Raw genomic sequence first — 26,768 nt, 5'->3', positions numbered from 1 at the left:
CTCCTCTAAAGGTCTGCTGACTGCACAGCTCTCTGCCCTTAGGGGCTAGCGTATCACCAGGAGTCTTGATAATTACAATGCCTTCAGCCATTAACGAGGATAAAGAGACCATTGGAAGACTTTTGCCTAACCATGGTAAATATGAATCCAACTAAAAAAAAATCCTGACGTGCCCCAAACCCAGTCTGACAACCACCCCCTACCACCACCAGCTCCCACCATCTCCATCTGCTACGGTCAGACTGTCTCCTCCCCTGTATGTCCCCTGTCTTCAAGCCTTTTCCACATCGGAGTCTCCCGTACCTTCAATGGTCTCCATTCACATCTGTTCTGCCCTTCCCCCCAGCAAAATAAATGTCCCTTCTCTTCCAGGAGCTGCTGGGGAAGTCCCCGGTTGACAGCTAGGGCAGCGTTTTTCCAAGCGCAAGGAACAAACTCCACCTGCACTGAATCACTCATGAGGCTCCACTAAGATGCAAGTGCCTTCCCGTGATCCAGTGAGGTAGAATCTCCACTGGGGGTGGGGGGGCAGGAGTCTCTAGTCCTAACAAGCTCCCCAGGTGATTCAGATCCACACAAAGCACAAAAATCAGTGATTTTTCCTGAGTCCTTGCCAATTGCGGAAGTCCAGCTAGGACTAGATCTGGAAAATTCACGAAATAATTCAGCTGAAAGAAACTACACTCCTCATGTGTGCCCAGTTACGACCACCCAGGAGATCTGGATCCCCTTACCTTATTACGGATACTCTGTATTGCCTTAGGCAAATCACTTCCCCGTCTGGGCCTCAATTTTCTCACCTGTAAAAGGAAGGCCAGGGCTTGTGGAGGGCGGGGGTGGTCCCTGGGGCCATCCTGTTCTAACCGGATGTTCTTGGAAATCCACTTGGGTTAGGCTGCTTTGGAGGGCCGGCCTGGTGGAAAAGGAGAATGGGGACCTGCTGGGGATGAGCGCAGAGGTCCTGTCCCTTCCTAGGTAGACAGTTGTTGATGTGAGAGGGGCACAGAGATCTCAGGTCAGATGGGGGTCAAGGTCAGTATCTAAGCGGCCTGGCCTCTGGGGACTGTGAGGAGCAACTCAAGCATCTGGGCCACTGCAGAATCAGGCCGAAGAGTCTGGCACTGATCCCTGGGGAGAAGAGGGAGCCCAGAGAGCCGGTCTGAATGTCAGGGCCCAGGCCCAGGTGACTGGCTCAGAACTAGGCCTCGGGCCCTTAGGAACATGAGAAAGCAAACGAGGAGCCTCCAGCATGGCAGGGAACTCAGCTCAGGCGGCTCCCTGGCACAGCTCCGGGCGGGTGGGGTGGGGGGTGTGTCTTACAGAAGACAATGTACGAGACGCCCCCTGAAGTTGTGCCACATGGAGGGACTGGGACCAGGTACCAGGGGCACCCCAGCCACTCTGGATCCTGAACTTACGGCAGCAGGATGAGCTCCGGGCCCACCGGCTGCCTTGGCGCATGAGGACACAGCCAGCACTGGTAGGGAAGGATGTTTCCCCACCCCTCCTGGTTGGGAACTGGAGGCCTGAGCTCAGCCCTGGCTGGCCACAATAGGTGGAGGGGCAGGGAGGGGGTGGGCAGCAACAGGCTGGATGGGAACTTTCCTCAGATCTACAGATCTGCACCCACTAATTACAGGCAGCCCCACTCACTTTGCCCTCTGGGGCCGGACTGCCCTGCCCCTCCCCGGTGACTCAGGCGCACTGCCAACAGGAGGGGAGGGCCCTGAGAAGATTCCAGGCCATTCAAAGGACTTGCTAACCGGTCCTGGGAGATTAGCATTGTTTTGCTAGAAGAAACAGCTGAGAAAGAAGAACCACTGAAAATTGGAGGGTTCTGAAGCCCCAAACAGCAAAGATTCGGGGCTGCACAGCATAGCAGTTGCTTTCACCAGCAATGACCTTAACCCAGAAACAATCAGGGAGGTGATTAATACCATCACCCACCCTTGCACCCAAGGAAACGGGACTTCAGAAGTCACAAGGCTAAAAGGACCCAAGCGAGGGGCTGACCTCCTCCCAGGGACGGCACCTCCAGAAACGGCCTGACTCCGGTGCAGGACAACAGAGTTCGGCCACTAGACAACCTGAGGGCAGTGAGAAGGGCCACAGGGTTAGAAGAAGCCAAGAGATTTTTCTATCCAACCCTTTTGGCCTGGGGAACAGCAGCTCCCCATATTCCTAGACTCAGCCCTTTTGCAGCTTCACCCCTGAGAAGCTCTGATTCCCCGCCAGAGTCCCAAGTGGAACCTCTTGTGTCTTGTTTTTTCAACTCTTCAGAAACATTCTAGATTTAGATGGACTGAATCCCAACCTCCACACTCAGTGAGCATCCTTCGGCCAAACACTTAGGGATCCCAGTGTAACAGATGACGACCCACTCACAAGCTTTCAAATTCTCTTTATTAAAAATCTTTTTTTGTTTTTCCTTTTGTAAAAACAAACTCTTGAGGTCAATTATACAGATCAGGAAAAGTGACGATTAATAGGACACACTCAACAAATTCCAATACTTGACAAGTTCAAACTTCAATCAACTAATGGTTTTCTTTTTCTCACAAGCTCAATAATCAAACTCTGGTCCAGTTCAAGTATAATCTAACAGATCACAGCCTCAGACTGTCAAGAGAAACCTTGACACGAACGGCTGCTGCTCACACCAAGTTTACCGAATTCTTCGGGAATACGCTGTGGATATACTTTATTTCAGGTGTTTACAATGAAAAGTACACAGGCCTTTTGTTATATTAACGCAGGGTACGAGTAAATGTGCCGCTCAAGGTAGCAGCTGCTGTTGAACAACTTTTCCAGGGAGACATTTTGAAATGGTTAACAAACACTGAAGAAAAGCTTTAAAAAAAAAAAAATCAATATTTTCCTGGTTGCTTTTAATACTGCATTGTGTATAACACACGTAGGAATAAAAAGTGCAAATTATAGAGTGGGTGAAACTATGCCAATGGAATTGTATAAAAATAAATAAAAATAAATATATATATACACACAAATATAGGACCTTGGATGACTTTTTAAATTAAAGGTTCTTATTAAACGCAAAGAGCGTCTTCTCTCTCCTTCCCAGGGCCGGTCTCCAGCTTTAAAATATAGGGAAGTTCGGTCTATCAGCAAGAGAGCCATTACATTACTGGGGAATATGGCTGTTTGAACAGCCATCCAGGTTTCCATGGAAACACTGCTTGGTGGGGGTGGTGGTGAGCTGGTGGGGTCAGCTTCCACTATGCTGGGAGAAGACTGTCAGCTTCTCTAAAAATGCAGTTTTAGGCTTTAGGTTTTTCCCAGCGAGGTTCAGAGAGATGGCCCTGACTTCCCACCAGTGGGAAGAAAGACACACGGAGTGAAAGTTTCCGAGAAATGGAGGAGGCCGATTTCTAGAACACCAGGTAAAAACCAGAGAAGGCAGCCAGGGGAACAGGTCTGGGCTGAGTCACTGTTTTCAAACTCTACTCTTTGAGACACTCACCTTTCTGAGGCCCACAGCTGCCTGATGCCAAGCTCAGGTTTCCCACTGCATGCAGCCTCCCTCCACACCTGTTCAAGCTGGTCTGTTTGAAGCTTGCCTGAACTCTTCTCTCTCACAGGTCCCCAGCGGTTCTCTCCTTGCCGATGCCACCTGCCCCCAGGTTTACACGTGATCCTTGTATGTTTTATTTTCCCTTCCTTTCTGAGGCTTAATTTTCTCACTGATCAGATGTCAGTGTGGAACTCAAATAATCCATCTCTCTACCTTCTGCTTGTAGGGCAGAGGACAGAAAACAGAATATGCAGTATAGTCTTATCTACCATAAAAAGAAAAAAAAAGCCAAACATTAAAATAAAACAAGCAATCTCGTCCTAGCCTACCTACCTGTGGTCAGGAATAGAACTAACAGGAACTGTCCTCTAGGAGCTGAGCCAGGGCAGCCGCCTCCGGGCAAGTGTCTCACTTGAGGAAGCAGCCCCAGGCTCCCTTCTGACCTTCTCAAGGGCTTCTCCAGGGCTCAGCTGAGCCTCATTTTCCCCAGCACCTTTTCCCAAACCCTCCCAGTGAACCTCAGCCTAGACCCCCGCAGCCTGTCCTGTCCAGGAACCTGAAGGCACTGACCTTCAGTACCCACAGCCCGATGGGAAGGAGCTCTGCGCTTCGTAACATTTAATATCAGTCTGCACATGGAGTAAACTCTGAGAGGCCTTTGGCCTTCTGCCCAATTGGAAAGGGCCACCTACAAACACCTGGCAACCCTCAATGCTCCTCGGTCCTGCAGCATTCCTTCTCCTTAGCTGCCCCCACCTCTAAGAGACCATTAAAAACCATCCCACTGTGAGGCTGCTGGTACCCAGAGTGCAGGCACCAAAGGACGAGTCAAGGATGGATGCCTTTTCCTTGTTTTGGTGTCTCTCAAGCCAACCATGCACGGCTGGGAGGCCAGTCTTCAACAGGAGTCCTGACCTTCTAATGTTTTAGCTGGAGGGGGAGGATGCTTCTGTTTTCATTTTTATTTAAAGTGAATCTAGACCAAACTCAATATCCAGAGGAGAACAAACCCTGGCATCTCCTGAAATCAACAGGAGGGAAATGATCAGAGCTTCCAAAATAAAGAGCTCTTTCCCTCCTTAAATTTTAAGGCTTGAATCTGATGGGCTTCTACAACAATGGAGAGGACAAAAGAGTTATGAAAATCAGGGCTTTTCAAAACGGTGGTTGAGCTGGAGGAGCTCCCAGCTTCTGCCTGCTGGTGGTCCAAGGCTCCCCTATCCAGGACCGTAGGACCCAACTCAGATCCCCCACCCCCACACACAGGATGCCAAGCAGAGACATGGTTCTCGACTCAGGAGTCTCCATGAAATCTTTTTTTTTTTTGGAGGACTCAGCCTGGCTTGACCTATCCTATCCCACCAAGAATTGGAACACTGTGAAAATCCCTGAGAAGTTGGATTTTATGGGCACAGAAGGAGGGCGTGAGAGATGGAGAGGAAGATAGACAAGCAAATTGAAAAATTGTTCAAAGTTCACGAGTCACTGGACACGCCGGGATGAAGGCTCCAGGAGGTGCTCCAGGCCTTTCATGAGTCTCTGCAGACCGACTCAGGCACCGCCGTGGGCTCCCTGGTCTTCCTTCCTCTCTGGCAGGAAGGCCCCACTTCTCAGGCCCTCCTCTCCCCCTTCAAGCAGCGGTGTCAGAGCTTCTTCCTTTCAAAGTGCGGCACGATTCCGCTGTCCTGGGGCCGCGGGCTGCCCGCCCTCTCCGTCTCTTTCAGGCCCTCCTCGGCCAGCTGGGACAAGTACTTCTGTGGTGTAAAGAGGGACAGAGTCGGGAGGGAGAAAGACAGTGGTGAGCTGGGAGGAGAGGAAGGGGCTGTGTGCCTGGCCCCCCTCTCCTCTCATCTTGCCCCCCTGGGGTGGGACCCCTCTTCTCCCTCCCCAGACCCTTCCAGGGCCCCGGGACCCAGGCTCAGCGATGAGCCCCACCCTCTTTATGTTAGTTTACAAATGATTCCTGGAGAAATGTAGGGAAGTGCAGATCCTAACAGCAAACACATGCATAGCCCTTATCCCAGATCCAGCGCTAACTGCTTTTCTTCTATAAACTCATTTAATTCTCACAACTCTACTCGTTGTCCAGAATGAGCCCTAGGATCCAGGCAGCACGTCCACATTTAAAAGGCAGAGGAAAGAGAGGGAGGCTGGAAGAGCAGGGAGGGGAGCAGCTCTGTCCCATACCTACTGTGAAAGACAAAACTGCAGCCCGACACCTGAGACTCTGCAGACAGGCTGGCAGGGGGCTGCCTGCACCCCACCTCAGAGCACCCATGTTCCCACTGGCCCCCCAAGTCCAACTCGGTGAGCCTGTCAGGCTGCTCATGAGGTTCTGGATTCAATGCAGTGAGAGAACCAGAAGATGCCCTAGGCCCCAGCTGGATGTCCTCTGATGGCTGGGGGAGCCCAGGGCAGTGCAAGGAGCGCTGGATTAAGAGTCAGCAGGGTTAAGTCCCCCACAACGGTCAAGTGTGTGGGCTTTGCCATCACATGACCTGGGTTCAAAGGCTGGCTCTCAGCCGGCAAGTTCCTCAATATCTTTGGCATCTGTTAAGTGTGAGTAATACGGTAACCACTGCACAAGGTTGCTGGGACATCCCAGAGAGGTACCACAAAGCATCAAACATAGAGCCTGGCATGGAATAAATACCTAGCAATGCCATAGGCGTGAACCATCAATTACTCAACTGCTACCCTATTCCTGGACATTCAGGCTATTTCCAAAAATGTTGGCAATAAGTTATACATTTATTATAATAAACTAACTGCAATAAGTATCCTTGTACATATTTACATATTGGTGAATTTATTTCTGTAGGTTAGATTTCTGTAAGTGGGATGGTAGGATCCTGGGCTATATATTGGGTTGGCCAAAAAGTCAATGCCGCCTTGATCGTAACTGGCACTGGCTGTCTGATTCTGTGAAAGTCACTCATCTTCTCCTAGCCTCAGACACTAAACTGTTAAATGGAAGGATGATATCTTCCTCCTTCTTCCTCCAGGGGTGAATCTGAGGGTCAGACCCGATGATGCGGGAGAGGTGATGGAGTCGACCTGGTGTCTCTAGGAGAGACTGGTTGGCTTTGAGAGGTGGGTGAGACTGACGGAGAGAGGCAGACCGTGGATTCCAGGGGATCAGGCTGCTGATGGAGGACTAGGTTGCTCCTTCACCTCGTCTTAGGGAAGGCAAGTGGGTGGGTGTATCGAGTATCGGACCTGGGGCTGAGCAAATGTCTAGTTTTCCCACCCAGCACCTTCACCACCTGCTATTTTGACCACCTGCTGTGGCTTCTCTCAGAGCACGAGAGAACAGTGGGACTGCAGACAGAAAATGAAGATTCCTACCACCTTACCCCCAGGAGCAACCCCTGCCCCCGCCTCACAGCCTCCCGGGGTGCTAGATTTACAAGCTGCCTGACTGAGGTGTTAGCCAGCACTGGCCACTCCCGTCTGAATTCTTCCCTTTTCGCACATGTAACATGGAGTGGGGGTGGGATGGGTGCGTCTATGTGAACAGAGACAGTCTGTCGAGGCCACTGGCAGAAACCCTATCTGGGACACCTGTGATTGAGGCTCCCAGCTCCCTGACAGGTGCACCAGGGAAAGCCGAACTGCAGTTGACGGGCCTAAGGGACTTAGCCAGTGTCTGGGCCTGACAGGCCTGGGACCACAGGAGCGGCTGTGGCTGCTACAGGGAGGCGAGTGTGCCTGGGGGCTTGGCCCAGAGGCCCAAAACACAGTGACGTCTGTTGCCCTGCAAAAAGCACAGGGTTTAGAATTCAAGGACCTGGGAGTCTGCATTCTTCCAACCTTCCTGGGTGACCTTGAGCTGTGTGTCTCCTTGAGGGTTATGCAGTCCAGCTGAGAAGACAGGATGAGAAGGTTCTCATGTTGGGGTATCATAATCTGCTGGAAAGACTTTAAAATGCAGATTCTCAGGCCCCACGCTAGAGACAATGAATAAGCAAATATAGGGTAGGTCCAGGAAGCCACATTTTAAAAAGATTCCAGCTGAAGACCAAGGTTTGGGAAAATCAGGACCAGATGATCTTCAAGACCCTGTTCAGCTCTTCCATTCTAGAGCTTTCCTCTTGTTGTGGGTGGGTGGTGATGATGTCTTCAGGGTTAGACAGCTGCCGCCAGCTGGCTCTGTGTAGCCCAAGCTGAACCCTTGGCCTGGCCAAGTCACTGCCTACCCCCTGGAGAGGCCAGGACCTGGGCCCCGGGCCCCATGACTTTCTCGGTCATACAACAGCTGCTTTCCGGAGGGAAATCAAGAGGCTTAAATGACCTGAGTTTGGGCACAGCTAGTAACAGTTCCTTGCAGATGGTGACCCAGGCTATGACATGAGTCTCAGTTCACAAGACCAGCTTAGTCGAGTGAAAGCAGCAAAGTGATTAAGAATCAGGCAATCTGGTTCCAGCCCTGGTAACTCACCATCTTGATGGCCTTGGACAAATCCAAGAGTTGGACTAATCCAAGGTTTAGATAAATCCTTGGTTTCTTTGGGCCTCAGTTTCCTCAATTACAAAATAAGAGACTTGGCCTGTATCTGAGTTTTCTTAACTAGGGGTACACATTCAAATCATTTGGAGAATTTTCTCAAATTACATGTTCCTGGGTCTCTCCCAAATTCTGCTGAGCCCTTGGCCTACGTAGTATAAATCCTTCTGAAACATTGCGTACAGGACTTTGGTTCACATCCCTGGCTAAGAACCACCAGAGCAGCCACTCTTTAACAATTAAACTGAACAGTACTATCTGCTCTGGAATTAAAGCGTCTGCCTGCAGTGCGGGAGACCTGGGTTCGATCCCTGGGTTGGGAAGATCCCCTGGAGAAGGAAATGGAAACCCACTCCAGTATTCTTGCCTGGAGAATCCCATGGACAGAGGAGCCTGATAGGCTATAGTCCACGGGGTCACAAAGAGTCAGACATGACTGAGAGATTTCACTCACTCACTACTACAAGGGTCTTCCAGAGCCAAGGCCTTATGCCTCAAAAAAGTAGTCTAAATTCCTTGCAGTTAGAACAGAAGGTACTTTGATACACTTATCCCAAGCATCTATCTACTATGATTTCTATTATATTACTAATCCCCAGCTTATACCAGAAGTCATATGAAAATCACATTCTAATATGCTATATATTATTTAGGTATTTTTATAGGATATGTTGCTATATCTCATTGATTTTAAGAAGCGTTTTTTCCCCACGTATGAACAGTTCTGAAATTGAGATGTATTTTCCAGTTGATGGAGTCTCACTGTTTAATCTGTAACATTTTTTTTCTTCTTGGTATCAAAAACTAGTGTTGTATCTTACAACTGATGGCACCTTAGATTGGATGAAATATGGTAATATAGAATATTTTGTATATGTCACAGTTAATATACAAAGAATCTACTACTCTAGAATGGAAGGTCCATGAGGGCAGGGGTTATTATCTGCTTTTTTTGTTGTTGTATCCCCAGTGTCTGGTCCCAGACGCTCTGTCTTTGATACAGCTTCAGTATGAACAGACATTTCAATGGAACATAACAGTGACTTTTATTCTAGCCAAACATGGATACTAGCACAGGAGAAGAGAAAAACACAAGAAATATCTGTATCTGAAATATCCAGGTCTTGTGAAAAGGGATCAGCTCCAACCATGGGCTAGGTGAACACTAACAAGTCATTCAGTCTGGAGGGAGAGGCCGTTGCCAAAAATATCCAACCCAAATAGAATGTTTTGTATTAAAGTGGAGACAGATGCTCTGAGAGCATAAGGAAGGCAGCCACCATGTGGAGAAGTCTGGTGGAATCAGGATGCAGACCACAGAATGAATTTTCCATGTGATGGAAGGAGATATAACCTCACAGAAACCTAGCCCAGGGACTGCGCCTCCTGGGCACTAGGCAAGGAAGACAGCAGTTACCTGTAAGTTCCGGTAATGCACGGCGCTGCGACAGTGGCCCATCTTGGCCATCTCTTCGCTCGTGTAGAACAGCCCACACAGCTTGCAATAAAAGCCGGTCCTGGGCACCACGAACTCCACCCCTGCGGAAGGATGGGGGATGGACAGGTAGGCAGTTTAGGAAGGTGGAGGGAGGCCCCTGGGGTCCAGACAGCAGTCAGGGTGAAATAGGAGCAACACGATCTAGCCCTGGCTTGCTATTGGCTTGGGCGGGTTACCCAACTTCTCCAAGCCTCATTGTCCTCATTTATAAAACTGGCACGAAGGAAACAGCATCAGCTTCATTCACAGGCAGTGTGATGAAGTGTGATGGAGTGCTGGGAAATCACATGCTTTGCAACCGCCTTCCAGAAGTAGGTTCAGGCTCTACTAACATCGGTCTGCTTCCTGGGAATGGAGGAGTAAGGAGGTTTCTTACATTTCCCTGGGTAGATTTCCTTTCTCCACACTGTACGTCTCTCTGCAGCTGCTGTGGCCAAGACTCTGGAAGAACACTCATTTTTGTTTGCTTATTTTACAATTATGTTCACTAAAAAGAATTTTTTAAAGATAAAAGTGAGGAAAAATCACTCGGAGTCATTCCAATCAAAATACTTTCTTCCACACTATCTATATAGAGAGCCCTTTGTGGGGTGGAAGAGGACATTTTTAATGACACCCTAAGTGTAATTCTGTTTCCTCCCTTTTTCATGTGATGATCTATCAAAAACCTTTTTCCGTCTTTCTCCAGTCTTAAATCTTAGCCATTCGTTAGTAGCATTTTATTTATGATGCGTTAAATAGAAGTTCCAGGATTTGGGGAGCTCTTTTGATTCTGAGGAAAGGAAACAGTGGCCCAACAGCCAGAGAAATGACTGCGTCACAGCCCAGAGGATTCATCTTTGAAGGGGGACGGTGGCTGCTCCAGCCTACACCATGCTGTTTTGGGGTCACAGTTCTCCTCTTGAGGACACAGCAGAGTGGAAAGAGCCCAGGTCTGAGAAGGGGCTAAGATCAGAGGCTAAGAATCTGTGTAGCCTGGGGAGAGCTGGCTGAATCCCTCCTGGGCCTTCTGATTGAGGCACCAGCTAAAAAGCAGGGCAGAGAACTGCGGAGATCAGGACACACAAACGCGCCACTCCCGGGAGCTTTCAGGCTGAGGCCGCTCCCTGTGTGCTGACCCCTCAGCTGTGCTTTGCTGCTGCCCATATGGTGAGTTCTGCTGTGGATGGAGGGATGGTCAGAGAGCTGGCCCCCTGGGTGTCAGGGAAAGTGGGGCTGGGAGCCACACACGAGGCCAGGGCAGCCTCTTACAGAAAGGGGGACAGGCCAGGTCTCCGCCAAGGCCCTGCGTGTGACCACAAGCCCAGGCCTTCCTCCACTTTCCTTCTCCTGCCTCTAGAGACAGAGCTAAATGCACAGGAGACCCTGTCATAGAGGAGCAGTTTAGACTTCTAATTACAACCTTCCCCCCAACACTCACCCCGCCCCTCCTCCCGCCTCATTTCACAAAAGCCACTTATCAGCCTGGAAGCATGGGCCTGGAGGAAGGAGGGAGCCTGGGAGGCCTGCCTGCGCCCTGCCTTGACGGATGGATCCTCTGTGTGTGTGTGTTGGTGGGGGGGAGTGGACTGGCTGGCCGGTTCTAACTGCCACGTAGCAAGCCTGCCTGCCGTGCCCTCAGCAATCTCCAGTGAGGTCCTTGGGTGAGGGGCCCAGTTGCCCTGGGGGAGGCCGAGCGTCCTCCCAACCTCACTGCAAAGGATGTGAACGTGCTGGCTTTGTGGGTGGCCGTCCCGCCCCTCCACCTCCCCCAGGCCCTGGCTCCTGGCTGCTGCTGGCAAACAGAGCTTTAAGCGAGGCGCGCCTTCCTCCTCTGTGCCTGCAAAATACTTCTCCCTTTTGCCGCTGCTCCGCAGGGAGCAGAGGCCCCCACTGGACAAAAGAGCAACCAGAAAAGGGGAAGCACCCCCACCCCCCACCCCGAGGCCACGGGAGCAGACACAGGCAGGGGATCAGAGCCTCTCCCTGAGTCCAGACCTTGTAGGGACGGCCAACTGGGTAAAAGCAAGAAAGAAGCCTTGGGTTTTCTGTGCAGATCCCACCAGGCCTTCAGAATCCGTCATGTTTCCCAAGAGGCCTTCAAATCCCTGTCCTGGGTGCCCCCAAAGGGGTGCAGCTGCCTCAGAAGCCAGCACAGAACATGAAGCAGACCCGAGCTGGCATCTGTGGCCCATCCAGCCCCAGCAGCGGGCACGGCTACCATCTGTAGTGTTTGGGGTGCGATTTCACTTGAACAAAGGCTTCTACTGCCAAAAAAAGAAGTTGGAAGCCACAGTATACTGGAGAGAAAATGGAAATTTGGAGTCAGACCTAGCTCTTTGACTCACACTGTGCGACCTCAGGTATGTGTGCTAACCTCTCTGAGATCAGTTTCCTTGTCTGTGAAACAGGAATAATAATACAGTAAATGGTGTAATGGGCAAAGCACATGTCATTTTGCCTAGGGCTCAACAAGCATTAGTTCTTTATTAAACCGTTTATCAAAAAACAATAGCAGACATGTGTGAGGCTTTTCTCCACAGAAGCCTTCTGGCCCTCCAGCCTTTCACCAGAGCTGCCTGGAGAATCCAGGCTCCATGGCTGGGCAGCAGCTCTCTTCCGGGACCCTGCCGGCCTCCAGGGCTACTCAGGCAGTACCAGGTGGTCAGAGACAGTGTTGAGGAGGGAGAAGCTGGGGCAAGATCCCCAAACGCCTGGGAACTCACCCTTGAGTAACCAGGAGTTGCCCAGGCACTTAGAATGCCAACACCACCTCAGGACACCTCTGGAACATGAGGGCCCGGGGAAGCACAGAGTGAAGAAAACACAGCCCCAGACCCAGAGAGTTCTGTAGCAACCTGGTCCTCCCATTTTTCAGCCTCTATTAAGTACCGTAATTAAAGTAACATCTGCCTTCTAATAATAGCTCCTGCCACGGGTAATTACAGCCCTGTCATCCCAGCACAGCCTGTGATGGGTGGAGAGGAAGAGCTTGCGTTTTGTAGGCTTCCCTTTGGTTCTGGGAAGAGCTCAGGCCTTGGCAGGCTCACGCTGGCTGGGGTCACCCAGAGCTGGCTTGAAACCACGGAGCTGCCCTTCCTTACCCCCGTGCCCAGCCCAGCCCCGAAGCAGGAGGACTTGGCCTCACCTCCTCCTTCTTCTCCCTCCCTGTGCGCCACAGGGACCAAGCCTGAGTTGTCCCCACTCCCTAAAAAGTCTCTCTGCGGTAGTGATAAACCATGGAGGGTGAAGGGTTATGCAGCCCCAGTGAGAGAAAGCAGAGTAGGTCTCAAAAACTATTCCATAAATGAATAATGGTTTCCCTGGTGGCTCAGACAATAAAGAATCTGCCTGCAATGCAGGATACCTGGGTTCAATCCCTGGGTCAGGAAGATCCCCTGGAGAAGGGAATGGCTAACCACTCCAGTACTCTTGCCTGGAGAATCCCATGGACAGAGGAGCCTGGTGGGCTACAGTCCATGACGTCGCAAAGTCAGACGTGACTGAGTGACTTTGAGAGAGAGGGAGAGAAACAAATAATAACAATAGACAATTCATAATAAGTACCTCCTACTGAAAGAGACTGAGACCTTACATGTACTCATTCATCTAATCCTCAAAATAACCCTGCATGGTAGGTGACTACTACATCCTGGATTTATAGGTGAAGAAAACCAGGGAGACAGGTTAAATCAGCAGCTCTTTGTCCCCCAGCCAAGCTGGGATTTGAACCCAGGGAGTCAGATTCCACACTCTGTGCTCTTAACCACTGAACCAAAATTGCCTTTCCTTCCACTGTGCTGCCTGAATGGCAAGGCAGCCTGGTCTCCAATTAGGATTCCCTCAGTTCTGACCTGAGTTTACTGTGTGCTTTCAGGCAATAAGGGGCTTCCTTGGTGGTTCAGTGGTAAAGAACCCACCTGCCAATGCAGGAGACTCAGGTTAGATCCCTGGGTCGGGAAGATCCCCTGGAGAAGGAAATGGCAACCCACTTCAAAATTCTTGCCTGGGAAATCCCATGGACAGGGGAGCCTGGCGGGCCATAGTCCATGGGGTCACGGAAAGAATCGGACACGAGTTAGCAACTAAAAATCAAAAACAACTCTGGTAATAAGTCTCTGGGCTTCAGTTTCCTTACCTGGCAAATGCAGAAAACAGTATCATATGCCCCTCACCCCCACTGAGATTAAAGAAACAATAGGTCTCAAAGCCAATCGGAGACTATCATCAAGCGTAAAAGTACAGTCTGTAATAGCCCCAAACCAGAAAAACCCAAATGCTCATCAACAGCTGAATGTAAACAAAATGTGATCCACCATAACCACAGTGCACCTCTCACCGACAGACAGAAACCAATCATCCATACACCCAACAACTGGGATGAATCTCAGAGTAACTATTGAGTGAGACACACCAGGCAACAAGAGCACATACTGTATGATTCCCTTTCTAGAAAATTCTAGAATGCAAACTAACATTTTGTGACACGAAGGAGGGCAGTGGTTACCTGGGGACTGGGGTTGGGAGGGAGGGGTAACAAAGGAGTATCAGGAAATCCAGGGGCGATGAGTATGTTCACTGTCTTGCTTGCAGTGAAGGCTCACAGGTGTATATGTGTCAAAATTCAGGTTTTATGTGTACTTCATTAACCTCAGTTATACCTCAATAGAGCTGTTTTAAAAAATAAAATGAGCTACCATTTTCCTCCAACTGGTTGGTAAAGATTAAAAACTGCTAAGATCCAAAGCTGGCAAGGATGTGGAGAAACCGTACTCTCAAGAACACTGGTATAATCTTTATGGATAGCGATTTAGTGGTAATTATGAAAATGTGAAATGCAAAGATACATGGACACCCCCCTCTCCCCTGGGCTAGCGTGTCCAGCAGAAACCGGTTCACACACAAAGGTGGCAGCACGTGCGGAAGCTGGCAGGTGCCCAGGCAGCAAGAGCACGGTGCCAGGAGTCAAAGGCTGTTCATTAGCTCTGTAACCTGCGGCTCATCCTAGATCCCTGGTGGCTCAGTGGTAAAGAAACTGCCTAAAATACAGGAGACATGGGTTCGATCCCTAGGTCGGGAAGATCCCCTGGAGGAGAAAATGGCAACCCACTCCAGTATTCTTGCCTGGGAAATCCCACGGACAGAGGGGCCTGGCGGGCTGCAGTCCGTGGGGGCGCAAGAGTCAGACACGACGTAGCGACTAAACCACCAGCATCTCATTTCTTACCTGTAAAATAGGGCTGAAAATATTACCAACCCCACAGGTGTTTTGCGAGTTCAATGGTAAATGAAAAAAATAAAAGTCTAACTTGTATAGCATTTAAATTAATAATTTTAATTTTTGATAAATAATGTTACTTTGTACTTTCTCACATATTGTTCTTTTATTCTTGGCTGCTTAACATTTCTAACATTGGATATCTTACTTAATTTTATATTACAATCCTTAGAAGTAAATACGTAAGAGAAAGGCATTATTGACTTTAAAGATGGGAAAACAGGAATAAGTTTGTGAAATAGTATATACCTGACAGGAAAAACATTTCCTGATAAGAAAAGTCTCTCTGCTCTGGCTCCCAGGGCAGTGCCATTCAAATATATAATACTTTTATTTTTTTTTTCTTTTTTTTTTTTTTTTAATTTTATTTTATTTTTAAACCAAATATATAATACTTTTAGAATGTAAGAATATATTCTGTAGAAATATGTGAAATGTTTGGTTATTGATCAGTGCTAAACTATGATGGAAATCATATTCTACCTAGAATTGTTGTCAATCTAATTTTTAATGGAAAAAAAAATTAAAGACATTCTGAATGTTCACCAGTAGAGAGATGGATCGGTAATGTATGGTACAGCTTTTAAGAAAAAATATTTGCAGTAGTTAAGAAGAATGCATTTGATGTGAAAAGAGCTCTAAGATTCACTGTTAAGGTATAAAAGCAAACTGCATAACATTGTGTATATAGTTTGGTCCTGTTTTTGTGGGAGAAAAACTATCCATGGGTATGACTCCCTGTCACCTTCGGAGACAGGGAGAGACTGGAGAGAAGAGAAACAACATTTAATGTTTACTTTATATGGGTTATAAATTTGTTATAATAATCGTTCACACTTTTTATAATAAAAATAAGACATGAATTATAAAGCAGCAGAATTTATTCTTAATTTCTGCCTGTGTCTGTCATACAGATTCCAAGCTCCTGGATGCCAAGAGACTTGTGTTCCATTTCTCAGTGCCCCTGCCCCGAGTGCCTCACGTAGTGCCACATTATCCAGGAAGGGCTGCTGGCTGTCTGGCACCTTTTTCCTGAAAGGCAGCCTTTGCAACTATTTTCCAGAACCCAGGGCCTTCTTGCAATCATCTTAGTTCATTCTAAGGTCAGTACATATTTCCTTTTTTTTTTTTAATTTTTGTCCTGGGGCATGCTGGATGCTATGTAGCAAACTCCTTCTTCTTCTTCTTTTTTTTTTTTAAAAAAAAAAAGGAAGTTTGCTCTTTGCATCTAACTAAATGGCACACTGGAAGACAGAAAAAAAAAAAAAATAAGGGATTTTTATAGAGCAGATGAAAAGGGAAAAAGAAAACTTGATTGAAAGTGTGAGCCTCCATGCTGACTAGCTCCCTTGGGGCTCATCGACTTGTTAATGAAGGACCTGCCATGCTGTGATTAGTCGTGTCATGGGCTATAGCGCCATGCTCCTCTGTCCATGGGGACTCTCCAGGTAAGAAAACTGGAGTGGGTTGCCATGCCTTCCTCCAGGGGATCTTCTTAACCCAGGGATCAAACCCAGGTCTCCTGCATCGCAGGCAAATTCTTTACCGTCTGAGCTACCAGGGAAGCTCATAAATACTCAAGTGGGTAGCCTATCCCTTCTCCAGGGGATCTTCCCAACCCAGGGATTGAACCCAAGTCTCCCACATTGCAGGTGGATTCTTTACCAGCTGAGCCACAAGTTCATAAATACTGGAGTGGGTAGCCTGTCCCTTCTCCAGGAGAACTTCCCAACCTAGGAATTGAACAGGGGTCTCCTGCGTTGTAGGTGGATTTTTACCAGCTGAGCTCCCAGGGAAGCTGAAGGACCTGCTGTAACTGGAAAAAAAAATTCCTGGTTATGACTTGTCTGAGGACATGCAGTCACCAACATGGGAAGGACAGGGACCCAGGGACCCTCTATTAACTACAGAGTGTGTTCTCAGTTGCTCAGTCATGTCCAACTCTTTACAACCCCATGGACTATCCATGGGATTTTTCTGTCAAGAATACTAGAGCGGGTTGCCATTTCCTCCTCCAGGGGATCTTCCTGATCTAGAGACTGAACCCACGTCTCCTGCGTTTCCTGCATTGGCTGGTAGATTCTTTTACCTCTGAGCCACCTGGGAAGTCCCCTAAACACAGTCTATTCAGTATCACTGCCTCAGAGAAGCTAGTCCCTCAAAGAGCAAAAAAAAAAAAAAAAAGCAGCGTTGTTTGGAGAAGTGCTGGGGCCAGGAGGGCATTTCTGTTGACTCTATGGCGGCTGGTGGGCCGCCACTACCCGGGCTGAATAAGGGCTGTGCGGTTAGGAATAAAACATTTCCTGACAGGAAAAACAAGTCTCTTTGCTCTGGCTCCTAGGGCAGGGCCGTTCAAAGTCTGGCCCCATGAGCTATCTTGGTCTACTATGGGAGACTGAAATTGCAAGAAACTTTGAAGCTGCAGGTTAATCTGGGTGACTGCATCAGACATTAATACTACAACGAAATGACGAACAGCCTTCTCAAGCTCTCAGACATTATTACAGAACTATCGTCCCCCGGAACTGAATTCTCAGGAAGGACTGAGTATCTCACCCACCTAGAGGAATGCTAAGTTCACTGAACACATCCTCTGGTTCCCAGGAAGGCAAAGAAAGGGGCTGTTTCAGCTCCACTTCAGCGTCTTCCAGTGACCTCACGTCCAGAGATTTCATTTCTGAGTACCTGGAGTTTTCTGCAAAACATGAGCCGGGACAGAATACCAATGAAACACAACCTGCCTCCAAGAATCCCTGAAATTCTGTTCCTTGCACTGTGTAATGAGAAATGGTCCTGGGGCTGCTTAATAACATGAGACTAGGGCCAGGGCTGCTAATTAGAACCAAAGTGCTAGAATAAAGAGCTTTTACGGCTGCCAAAAGAACGCCACACACAAGAAAACTTGGCGAATCTTTGCACTGGCTCTGTGGGGGTGGGCCTCTGATGCCTTCGGCTGGAATGATCCACCCCCGTGCCCCCGATTCAGTATCACTCCATTTCTGCAGGCAGAAGAATCACTGAAGTGCAAAAATTGTGCTGACATCCACAGGAGCACAGAGGCGGGCAGAAGAGGCAATGCCATTCTCACCCCAAGCCTATAGAGCAGTGCTATTAAAAATGAACTCTAAACACTGGGGAAGCTAATGAGCCATGAACATCAGTGCATGTCAAGACCTATACTACAACACAGAGGAGGTTCAATCCGAGCAAGGTGAACGGCACTCGCTCCTCCTTTATTCTTGCCTTCTCTAGACACAGCCCAGGCCTCAGCATTGCTCTAGCAACAAGGCAGCTCACAGCAGAGTTTCCATGGAGGCTCAGATCCACACAGGTGAAAGAGAGCGCAGGTCAGCTTGACATGGAGGGAAGCCCAGACCACCCACTCACCAACCAGTTTGTGCCAACCACAGAGCACTGAGTTGAAATATTTATTTTTAAGCCCTTCCTCTCTATTTTCTGCCCTGGACTCTTATACCCACTTCCTTCAAACTCTGGAATGCCACAGGCTTTCTGCAAAATGAATTTCTAGCTATTTTCATTGGGAGAACACGGAGGGCCACACCTCCCCCCTCCTCCCACAGCTCTTGCTGGATCTTAGTTTCCACTTGGCAGAGAGGACTGGGCTTAGCCTATTTTAAACTCTGTCTTCATGATGTCATAGTGCCAGGCACAGACACAATATCACCTCCAATGGAGGTGGAGGAGATCCCGAGACAAGTCTGGTTTCACCATCAGACCCTGGAGAAAAGTGGGTCTGAGGTGGTGAGAAGGGAAACCAGCCAGGCCCCTTCATGAGCCCATCGTTCTGCCCTCTGCCCATTCCTTTCTCTCCTTTCTTGCCCTCTGAAGCTCTGCCCCCTCACTCAGGCCTCACAGAAGTAATGGCCTGGGTGGTCCTCTGTGGCGCAGGCAAGAGAGGCTGCTTGCTGATCCCCAGGAACCAAAGCTCCTTTGATAACCCCAAACACTTGCTAATTTAGTTGTCAGAGTTCATCTGGGCTCCTGTCAAGGCAAAGAAGTATGTCCCATCTGAGTCTGCTTTTCAGAAAATGTGTGGTCTTCTACCCAACGTCCCCTACCTAAAAGCTAAGAGCTAACCGCTGCCTCAAAGCTCTAGTAGTTTAATCAGGATTTTCAGCTTGCCTCCTGCACCAGCTCTCACACTGGCTGAACCCTGACTTCTGTTGGTTCCAGCCTGCACTTGCCCACACACTGCTCCAGGGAAGCAGTGGTCAGATCAACCCAACCGACAGAGAAAAAGGGAGGAAAAAGGGAGGTAGTTACCCGGGGTCGACGCTCCTTGGCAAGTCTGGCTTTGGAGATCGGTTTCAGTGGGGGGGCCGGCTTTCTCCTCCAGGGGGCTGCCTTCACCAGCCCCATCTTCGGGGGTCCCCCTGGCCTTGCAGTCATCGAGAAACGGGCCGGGCTGCCAGGCCCTCTCCTCTGCTGGCTTGGGGGAAGACATTTGCAGAAGTGGAGGGGCCAGACGAACATCTGAGCTCTCTCCTCCCTTTGCGGGCTTCTCGTAGCAATCTGAGCCCTCCAGGGAGAGGCCTGTCTCGCATTCAGCTGGCTTCCGCTCAGCATCCAGATTTAGGCCAGGCATCTCCACGTCCATGTCACTGGGACAGCCCGTTGAAGCAGAAGGCAGTTCTTCGGGTGACTTGAGGCTGATTTCTGCAGCCCCATTCCCAATGGTCTTGACTCCCTCCTTGGCGAAACCTTTGGTAAAGTCCAGGTCTAAGGCAGTCGTCACACAGGGACATATTTCTGCACAGATTTTGTCCTTCTGGTCTATGGGCACAATCTCTTCTAGTTCTGGGATGTCTGGTTCCATGATAAAATCTTCTTCCTCCCCTACCTCATCCACTGTCACCAGCTCCTCCATGTTCGTGGGGTACCAGCTCTCACCCTCAGCCTCACTTCCACTCTCCGAATCTTGCTCCTGAATAAAAATGCAGATGGAGGTCAGAGGGTGGCTGAGGCTTGGTTCTTAGTATTTAACCAGAAGAGGGTGCAAATATTGACCACAGGGCCCCTCAAACCGGAAAGATGCTGTGCAATCTTACTGCTACCTGGGTAATTAGGAGCTGTGAACCATTCAATCTCTCATCACTGATTCATCCCTAGGATGGGCCTCAAAATAGCACAGGAGTTGGAGTAAGCCCTTAATGCTTAACCCACCAAGTGGCACAAAGGATCTCAACTCCTGGTACATTAACAGGTGTTCAATAAAAAGATTGGGGTTTTTTGTTTGTTTTGTTTTCAGCTGTGGGTAGCTTACATTTTTATTTGGTATTATGGCTTAGAGGTGCTTCTATATCATAGAATCTACATCTCTACCATAACTGTTAATGCCCATGTAGGATTCCAGTCAAAGTTATTTAGCCTACTTCCTATCGTGAAGCACTCCATAGTGGTGCTTAGCCACTCAGTTGTGTCTGACTCTTTGCAACCCCATGAACTATAGCCGATGGGATTCTCCAGGCAGTAATACTGGAGTGGGTAGCCGTTCCCTTCTCCAAAGGATCTTTCTGACCCAGGGATCAAACCCTGGGTCTCCTGCATTGCAGACAGATTCTTTAACATCTGAGCCACCAGAGAAGCTCCACATACTTCCTATTAATAGATGATAATCTCTGCTCATCTTTTTATGATTAATTTCTAAAAACTTTATTTTTTTAAGTTTTGAGATAGTTTTTGAATGAATAAGTTATAAGCTCTAAACACATCACCTTGCTTGCAGGGCATCACTAAATGTAACTGCAGCGAAGCCCTTACAAGGTCCCCCCAAACACCCTCTCCCAGCAAGGGTACAACCCTCCATAGCCACAGTTCACACTTGGCTCCTCCCGAGACTTTCCCCTCACGTCCCCAGTGGCCCAGGGGCCCGGCAGCCAGATTTAGGAGATCAGCTTCCAGCCAGCAATACTCATCTCCCTGCCTCTTCTGACTGGAAAGGCATGAAGCTGGCCACGCTCCAAGGACATTTCTTTTTGCTGTGGCAGCCCCAGCCCTGTAACTGGGTTTTTCATTTTAATTAAGTAAAATAATCTTTACAAGCACAGGAGATGTTTGGTTAATCCCAGCGTCAGGGCCTACTGAGGTCAAGGCCCCAGCCTGAGTACCCAAAGCCCCCTTCTGCCTGCAGCCCCTCCCCAGGACCTGCCTATTTTGGGAGTCTGGCTCTGTAGCCTGGAGTCTTTTGTGGGCACATGCTTTCTCTTATGAGCACAGCCAAGTTACTGAAGATGGAGACACAGCCCAGGCAGGTGGTAAAGATCTCTTCAATAAAGACTGTGCAAAGATCCCAGGTGAAGCCATTACTCCAGAAAGTGCTGGCTTCATTCATGGACCTACTTCTGGGGTCTCAGACACATGCCATGCAGCAAGCAGGTCACCCCCAGGCAGCACGGGAAGGCCTATGACTTGGGGAGGCCTGTGACTTGGTGCCCCAGAGCCGTTGTGCCCATGTGGCTACACTGCCAGCATCTGGCACAAACGTTACCTTCCTTGCCCTTCTGTTTTCTGTATCGGAGGACTCTGTTTCCTTCTCTTGTCTGCCCACTGACTGGGGACTCTCTTCCATGCTATCCTGTTCCTCTTTTCCAGCCTTAGCAAAGGAAGCACAGAACAAACCAAATCAATAGTGAACAGTGACAGAAGGCACACCAGGAGAAAAAGAACATTATTGAGAACAACTAATGATGCCAGATGCATTTCACACACATCACTTCCTTTATCCTCACAAAATCCCTTGGAGGCAGGGGCTGTTATCGTCTTCTTTTTACAGATGGGGACACTGAGGCTCAGAGAGGTTAAGTAACTTGCTCGAGGTCACAGAGACAAACAGAGGCAGAGAGATGTTTCACTAATGTTTTCCCTGAGGACTTTAGGGAGATAGAAATCCCTGGCAAATTGGATACTTTTTGCAGCCGTGATATCTGTAGACAGGGTGAATAAAGGGGACAAGGGGAATCTGACCCTGGGGTTCATAACCATCATGGTGACGTCTCACAACAGATCTGAATTAGCCATAAAAAAAAATCACTTCCAGGCCACTTAGGGTTAGGAAGGGTGTTGTCATCCAATCAGGGCCCCGTCACCTCACTTTTGACTTATGTCTGTCCTAGAGTTATCGCCCCAGCTAGCAATCATTTCCCACCTTCCTTCCTCCCAACCCTTCCCTCAGATTAAGTCCCTCATGCTAGCACTCATGTCTGGGAAAGTGAACAACTGAAGCAGGTGTTTGCTTTGAGAATTAGGGTCTCTGACCCGCCTTTAAAACAGGGGTCAGCCAACTCCCATCCTCAAGCCAAATCTGACCCAGGGCCTCTTTTCTATGCAGTCTGTGAACTAACAATGCTTCTCACATCTCTAAACAGTTGCATGCTAAATGATGATACAAGTACCTACATAATATCCTCAATCTAGCCTACTTGCCCACATGGCCGAAAATAATTACTCTCTGTTTTTTTGTAGAAAAACATTTGCCAACCCCCATTTTAGAAGCTTGAGGAGGATATTCTCCCATGACTTAAACTTTGGCCACCAAAGCAATGAGTATTCCCGGATGTTCTTGGGAGCAAGCTGAATTTTCTCAACAACTCTGGCTGAGGTTGGCTCAAAGTAAACCACTCTCGCTCTGATTTCTTACGAGCAGACACACCTCTCTTTGCTGACAAGGAGCCAGCCTGGCTGGGAGCCGGGCTGACGGGTTTAACTAGATATGACCGGACAGGGAAAGACAGTTGAAATCCTCAAGTCTTTGCTCTTTCCAGTGTTTACAGCAGAATCTCTGCTCTAGCCTTCTGAGTTGACCTGAGCTCAAAGCAGCTCCAAATGCCTTTTGAGCCCTCAGAACCCAGAGTTTCTACCAACAGGGGGCCGCTTTTCTTTATTTTCTGTCTTCCTGAATAAATTACCCACTGCCCTCCCTTGTCAAAATAAACAGCCCGTACCCTTCCCAGGCAGTTCCTGCAGCCACATATCCAGATCAACACAGTAAAGAGACTGCCTCCAGTTCTAGCTGGGAGAGGCAGGGACAACCCGGCCTCTGGAAAGCCCCTCGCCAGAAGGACCCCCTGCCCTTCATCCCTGCAGGCAAAGGAGATACCGCGGTGCCTTTCAGGGCATCCCTAGACCTGGGACCATTTCCAGGTGACAGCAGCTTACAGGGAACAGACAAAGGCAACCAATGCTCTCGCGCCCCACCCCATCCCCACCCACCAGCTCAGGGAGCAAAGTATTAGGTCCTGACTACTGCAGGCAGGGCTGCCGCCACAGGGCTGGGGTCACTGCTAAACCACCTACTAACTGGTCTCCCCTTCTGCTCGGCAGCCTCCTCCCAAGTGTGTTCTCCCCAAGGTCCTCGGGAATGACGATTCCAAAATGTAAAAACAATTATATCCTCCCTGCACCTTCCTGCCTGAATGCTTCATTTCCTTCCCCTAGAACTTAGGATAAAGACAAAACCCCTCAACCTGCCTGTAAGGCTCTGCATGATGCAGTCCCTCGTTGACACATCAGCCTCACCTCCCACCATTCTATCCCTGGCTCTCCCTGCTCCAGCAACACTGGTCTCCAGCCACAGGGCCTTTGCACATGATATTACCTCTGTCTGTTCTCCTTCCTTTTGACCCAGTAAATACCCACATTCCTTTCAATCTCAACAGGCACATCCTAACCCAGGAAAGCCTCTGGTTTGTTAAAGGCACTGATAGCACTGCATCCTCCACCTCCTTAACACTTAACACTCATACTCATCTGTTCAATGAAGGAATTATTTGATGAACATGTTTTTCATGAGACCATGAGCTCCGTGCAATCAAGAGTCATTTTAGCTTTGACACACAGCTGCAGCCCTAGTGCTAGATGCTCCATGAATATGAGAATGGAGACTGGTAGGAGAGGGTAAAGTGAGTAACAAGTACATACCTGCCACCCAGCATGCATGGATCTCTCTCTAGGCTTTGAACTGAGCATGAGTTCTTTTGATATTTCTCTCTCCTGTGGATTATTTATACTGGGGGCCGTATTCTGGGGACCCCTGGGGCTCCACCTGACCTACAGACATGTTTTGTTTTACCTAGTTTCTAAAACATGGGAAATTTCATACAGATATCTGCATCTGGACTTTGGTCTTGCCTTAAGAAAAGGGAAATCAGACACAGGGTATGTATGCCTGCACGGCAGCCATAGAGCGGACCTGAGAAGTGGCTGACCCAATATACAGGCATTTCCTCCTTGGTCCATCACATTCCCAGTTCTCCTCTCTGGCTTCAGTCATGCTACCTGGTCTGTGTCACCTGTCTGGTTTCCCTGCTCTAGGCATCTGGGTCTGTAAACCTTGGTGTCCCTGCCAGGAAAAGTGGAGGAGAGCCTCTTTCCCATGTTGTCCTATTCACTGCCTTGTCTTCTTTCTTTTTCTTTTGGTCTCATGGTCAGGGCTGAGCCTATGTCTGGCTGTGGCCTCCCACAAACACTGAGCAGTGCATACAATGGCTTTGCCAGCATGGGCGCTCCCTCCAGACTCTCCCAGGGTTTCCCCTGAGCACAATCTTGTTAAGTCTTACAGCAGCCTTGTGATCACACCCATTTCACAAACGAGAAAACTGAGACCAAAAGAACAGGGTGTGAGCTAGTTCTCAGAAGCCAGGCTTCTGCCTCCAGAGTCTGGACTCAATCATTCATTCCTTTTACAAATACTTATTGAACGCCCACTCTGTGCCAAACCCTAATCCAGGAATTAGGGGGGGACTGGCAGTGACACAAATTTCTGCCCTCATTGAGCTCACAAGGGGGTTGGGGTGGGGGAGGTTCTGGAAGGGAGAGCAGACCCTATACAAAATAAAAACGTTAGGAGATAGATTAGAAGGAGACAGGTGCCACTAAGAAAAAGAAAGCAGGGAAGGATGAGAAGTGGGTTGTGATGTTGTGATTTTATGCGGCGACCAAGAGTAAACTTTGGAGATTGTGACACAGGAGCTGAGGAGGGAGCCCTGCGGACGTCAGCAGGGGAGGGGCTCCCAGGCAGGGGAATGCCTTGTGGTGGGCATTTTCATATCATAAGAAAGGCAGGGACCCTGTCCTTAGCCTTCATTCCCCAAGTTCAGCTGCTGCCTGTTCTCTGGCTCCTTGGGCAATCCTACAGGTTCTAGGCTGTTCTCAAGATGGTGATGCGAGTTTAACATCAGTGGGTCACAAGGAGGACTGAAGTCCTGCAGCAGGTGGTGAGCCCCGGATGAGGCATTTGGATGGATGGTGCCAGCCAACTGCTGAGCGTTTTTATTCCAGTGGAAGGAAACACAATGTCTGCAGAAACACACCAAGCCCTGGGCACCCAGTATAACTTAGCGGGGGGTGGTGGCTTCTCCTTCACCATCTCTCATCAAAGCCCAACACTGGTGGATGCTTTCGGCAGGAGAAAGAACGGAGCAGACCAAAGGTCTAATCTACCCTGGAAGAGTGCGTGGGTGCAAACACCTCAGGGCCGCTCCACCCTGGACAAACAGACAAAATCCAACAGAGGGCTTCTGCATCAAGTCCATGCCGAACTTCCAGTAAAGGCAGGAGGGTGCTGTGGGACTTAGAGCCAGATCAATGACTGGGTGTCATTCCAGTTCCACCATCTCCTGACCGTGTGTCCTTGGGCAACTAACGTAAGCTCTCTGGGCCTCAGCTGCCTCATCCACAGTAATGATAGTATTATTACTAGTATTTCTTCGCAGGGTTGCTGCGAGGATTAAATGAGTTGAGATAACATGGTTAGCACAGTGTCTGGCACAGAGTACACATTCAGTAAGCATTTCATTCATTCCATAAATGTTCATTATCCTTATTAGTCTTCTCCCCTGGGACCTGCCTCTCCTTACCTGGGGGAAAGGGATTCCATCCTTACCTCATTTTCTGCCATCCTTTCTTTTCTGTCATCAGCTCCTTCTTGGTCTCGATCAGATCTCTTGGCTCTGTTTTTCTCACTCTGTTTGGACTTGGTGCCCTTGGGCTCCAGTCCGTCTTCCCTGCCCACGTCGTCGGCGTGGGGGTGCCTGCCTTCTCGCAGCCTGGCCTCATCTTTCCTCCTGGACCTCCCCGGGGCATCCTGCTGCGGCTTCAGGTACTTGTCCGATTTGCCCTTGGACTCTTTCCGGTGGTAGCCGTCTTCCCGGCTTTTGTAGCCCGAAGCGGAGTGGAGCGGGTTGGGGGACCCAGACCTCGGGTGCTTTTCTCTGTAGCCCCTCCCCGCTTCCAGTCGCTCGTCTAACTCGGCTTTGTCTAGTTGCCGGGGGTAGTGCTTGCGATCATGCGCCCACGTGTCTGTCCTATCCCTCTTGTCCTCCCCGTTCTCCCTCCTGGCGTAGGGAGAGTGCTCCCACGAGTCCCGGCCGTTGCCCCAGTCGGCCCGGGAAGGGCCCGGGGGGCTGTGAGAAGAGCTGCAGGAGGTGAAGCTCGGAGTGTGGGACCTCGGGGACAGCGACCGGCTCACTGGACTTCGAGATCGCGGCCTTTCTGGGGCGTACCTGTGAGGGGGTGGCAAAGGAGCTGCTTTAGGATCTGTGGCACCCACAGGTCCCCCCACCCTGGCCAGATACACCCCATCTCTGCAACAGAACCGCAGTGCATGTGACCCCACCCGGCCATGCGCTCTTACAACCACTGTGCACAGCGCCCAGAGTGGTCCAGGAGCAAGCTCTGCCTCCCTCCGCCCTCAGGGAGGGAATTTCCCTGGGCGCAATGCTGGCTGCCCTCTGCTTCTTTCCTCATAATGCTCCTGGGAATGGGGATGAATAATTGGGCTGGTTTGGCTCAGCCACATCTCCTCTTGGAAATGAGCTACACTCAGGAAGCAGGAGACTGTCCCAGGGAAGGGGGTGGAGTTTGGGGTCTGGCAAGGTTGCTCTGGTCCAGCCTGGTGGGAGAGGCTGCCTAACCTGGGGTTCTGTCAGCCGACCTCTTGACTAGGAGACTGAAGTCA

The 26,768-nt window shown here is 49.5% G+C and overlaps 1 protein-coding gene across 1 annotated transcript in view; it reads right to left on the bottom strand.

The window, feature by feature from the left end:
• Positions 1–26,768, bottom strand: part of RBM20 (RNA binding motif protein 20) — a 219,159-nt gene that overhangs the window by 21,606 nt on the left and 170,785 nt on the right. Inside the window, exons 9-15 of the mRNA XM_055560987.1 lie at positions 25,695–26,313; positions 21,303–21,407; positions 19,079–19,739; positions 17,355–17,489; positions 9,457–9,578; positions 1,419–5,286; positions 801–913 (exon numbers count right to left, since the gene is read on the bottom strand). Coding sequence (XP_055416962.1) covers positions 5,176–5,286; positions 9,457–9,578; positions 17,355–17,489; positions 19,079–19,739; positions 21,303–21,407; positions 25,695–26,313 — 1,753 coding nt within the window. The 3' untranslated portion in view covers positions 801–913; positions 1,419–5,175. The remainder of the gene's footprint in view (positions 1–800; positions 914–1,418; positions 5,287–9,456; positions 9,579–17,354; positions 17,490–19,078; positions 19,740–21,302; positions 21,408–25,694; positions 26,314–26,768) is intronic.

The sequence above is a fragment of the Bubalus kerabau genome, chromosome 22 (assembly GCF_029407905.1).
Source record: "Bubalus kerabau isolate K-KA32 ecotype Philippines breed swamp buffalo chromosome 22, PCC_UOA_SB_1v2, whole genome shotgun sequence".
In the NCBI taxonomy this organism is placed as follows: domain Eukaryota; kingdom Metazoa; phylum Chordata; class Mammalia; order Artiodactyla; family Bovidae; genus Bubalus; species Bubalus kerabau.
Note: the sequence above shows the minus strand (reverse complement) of the source record. Positions and strands in the feature narration are given on the sequence as shown.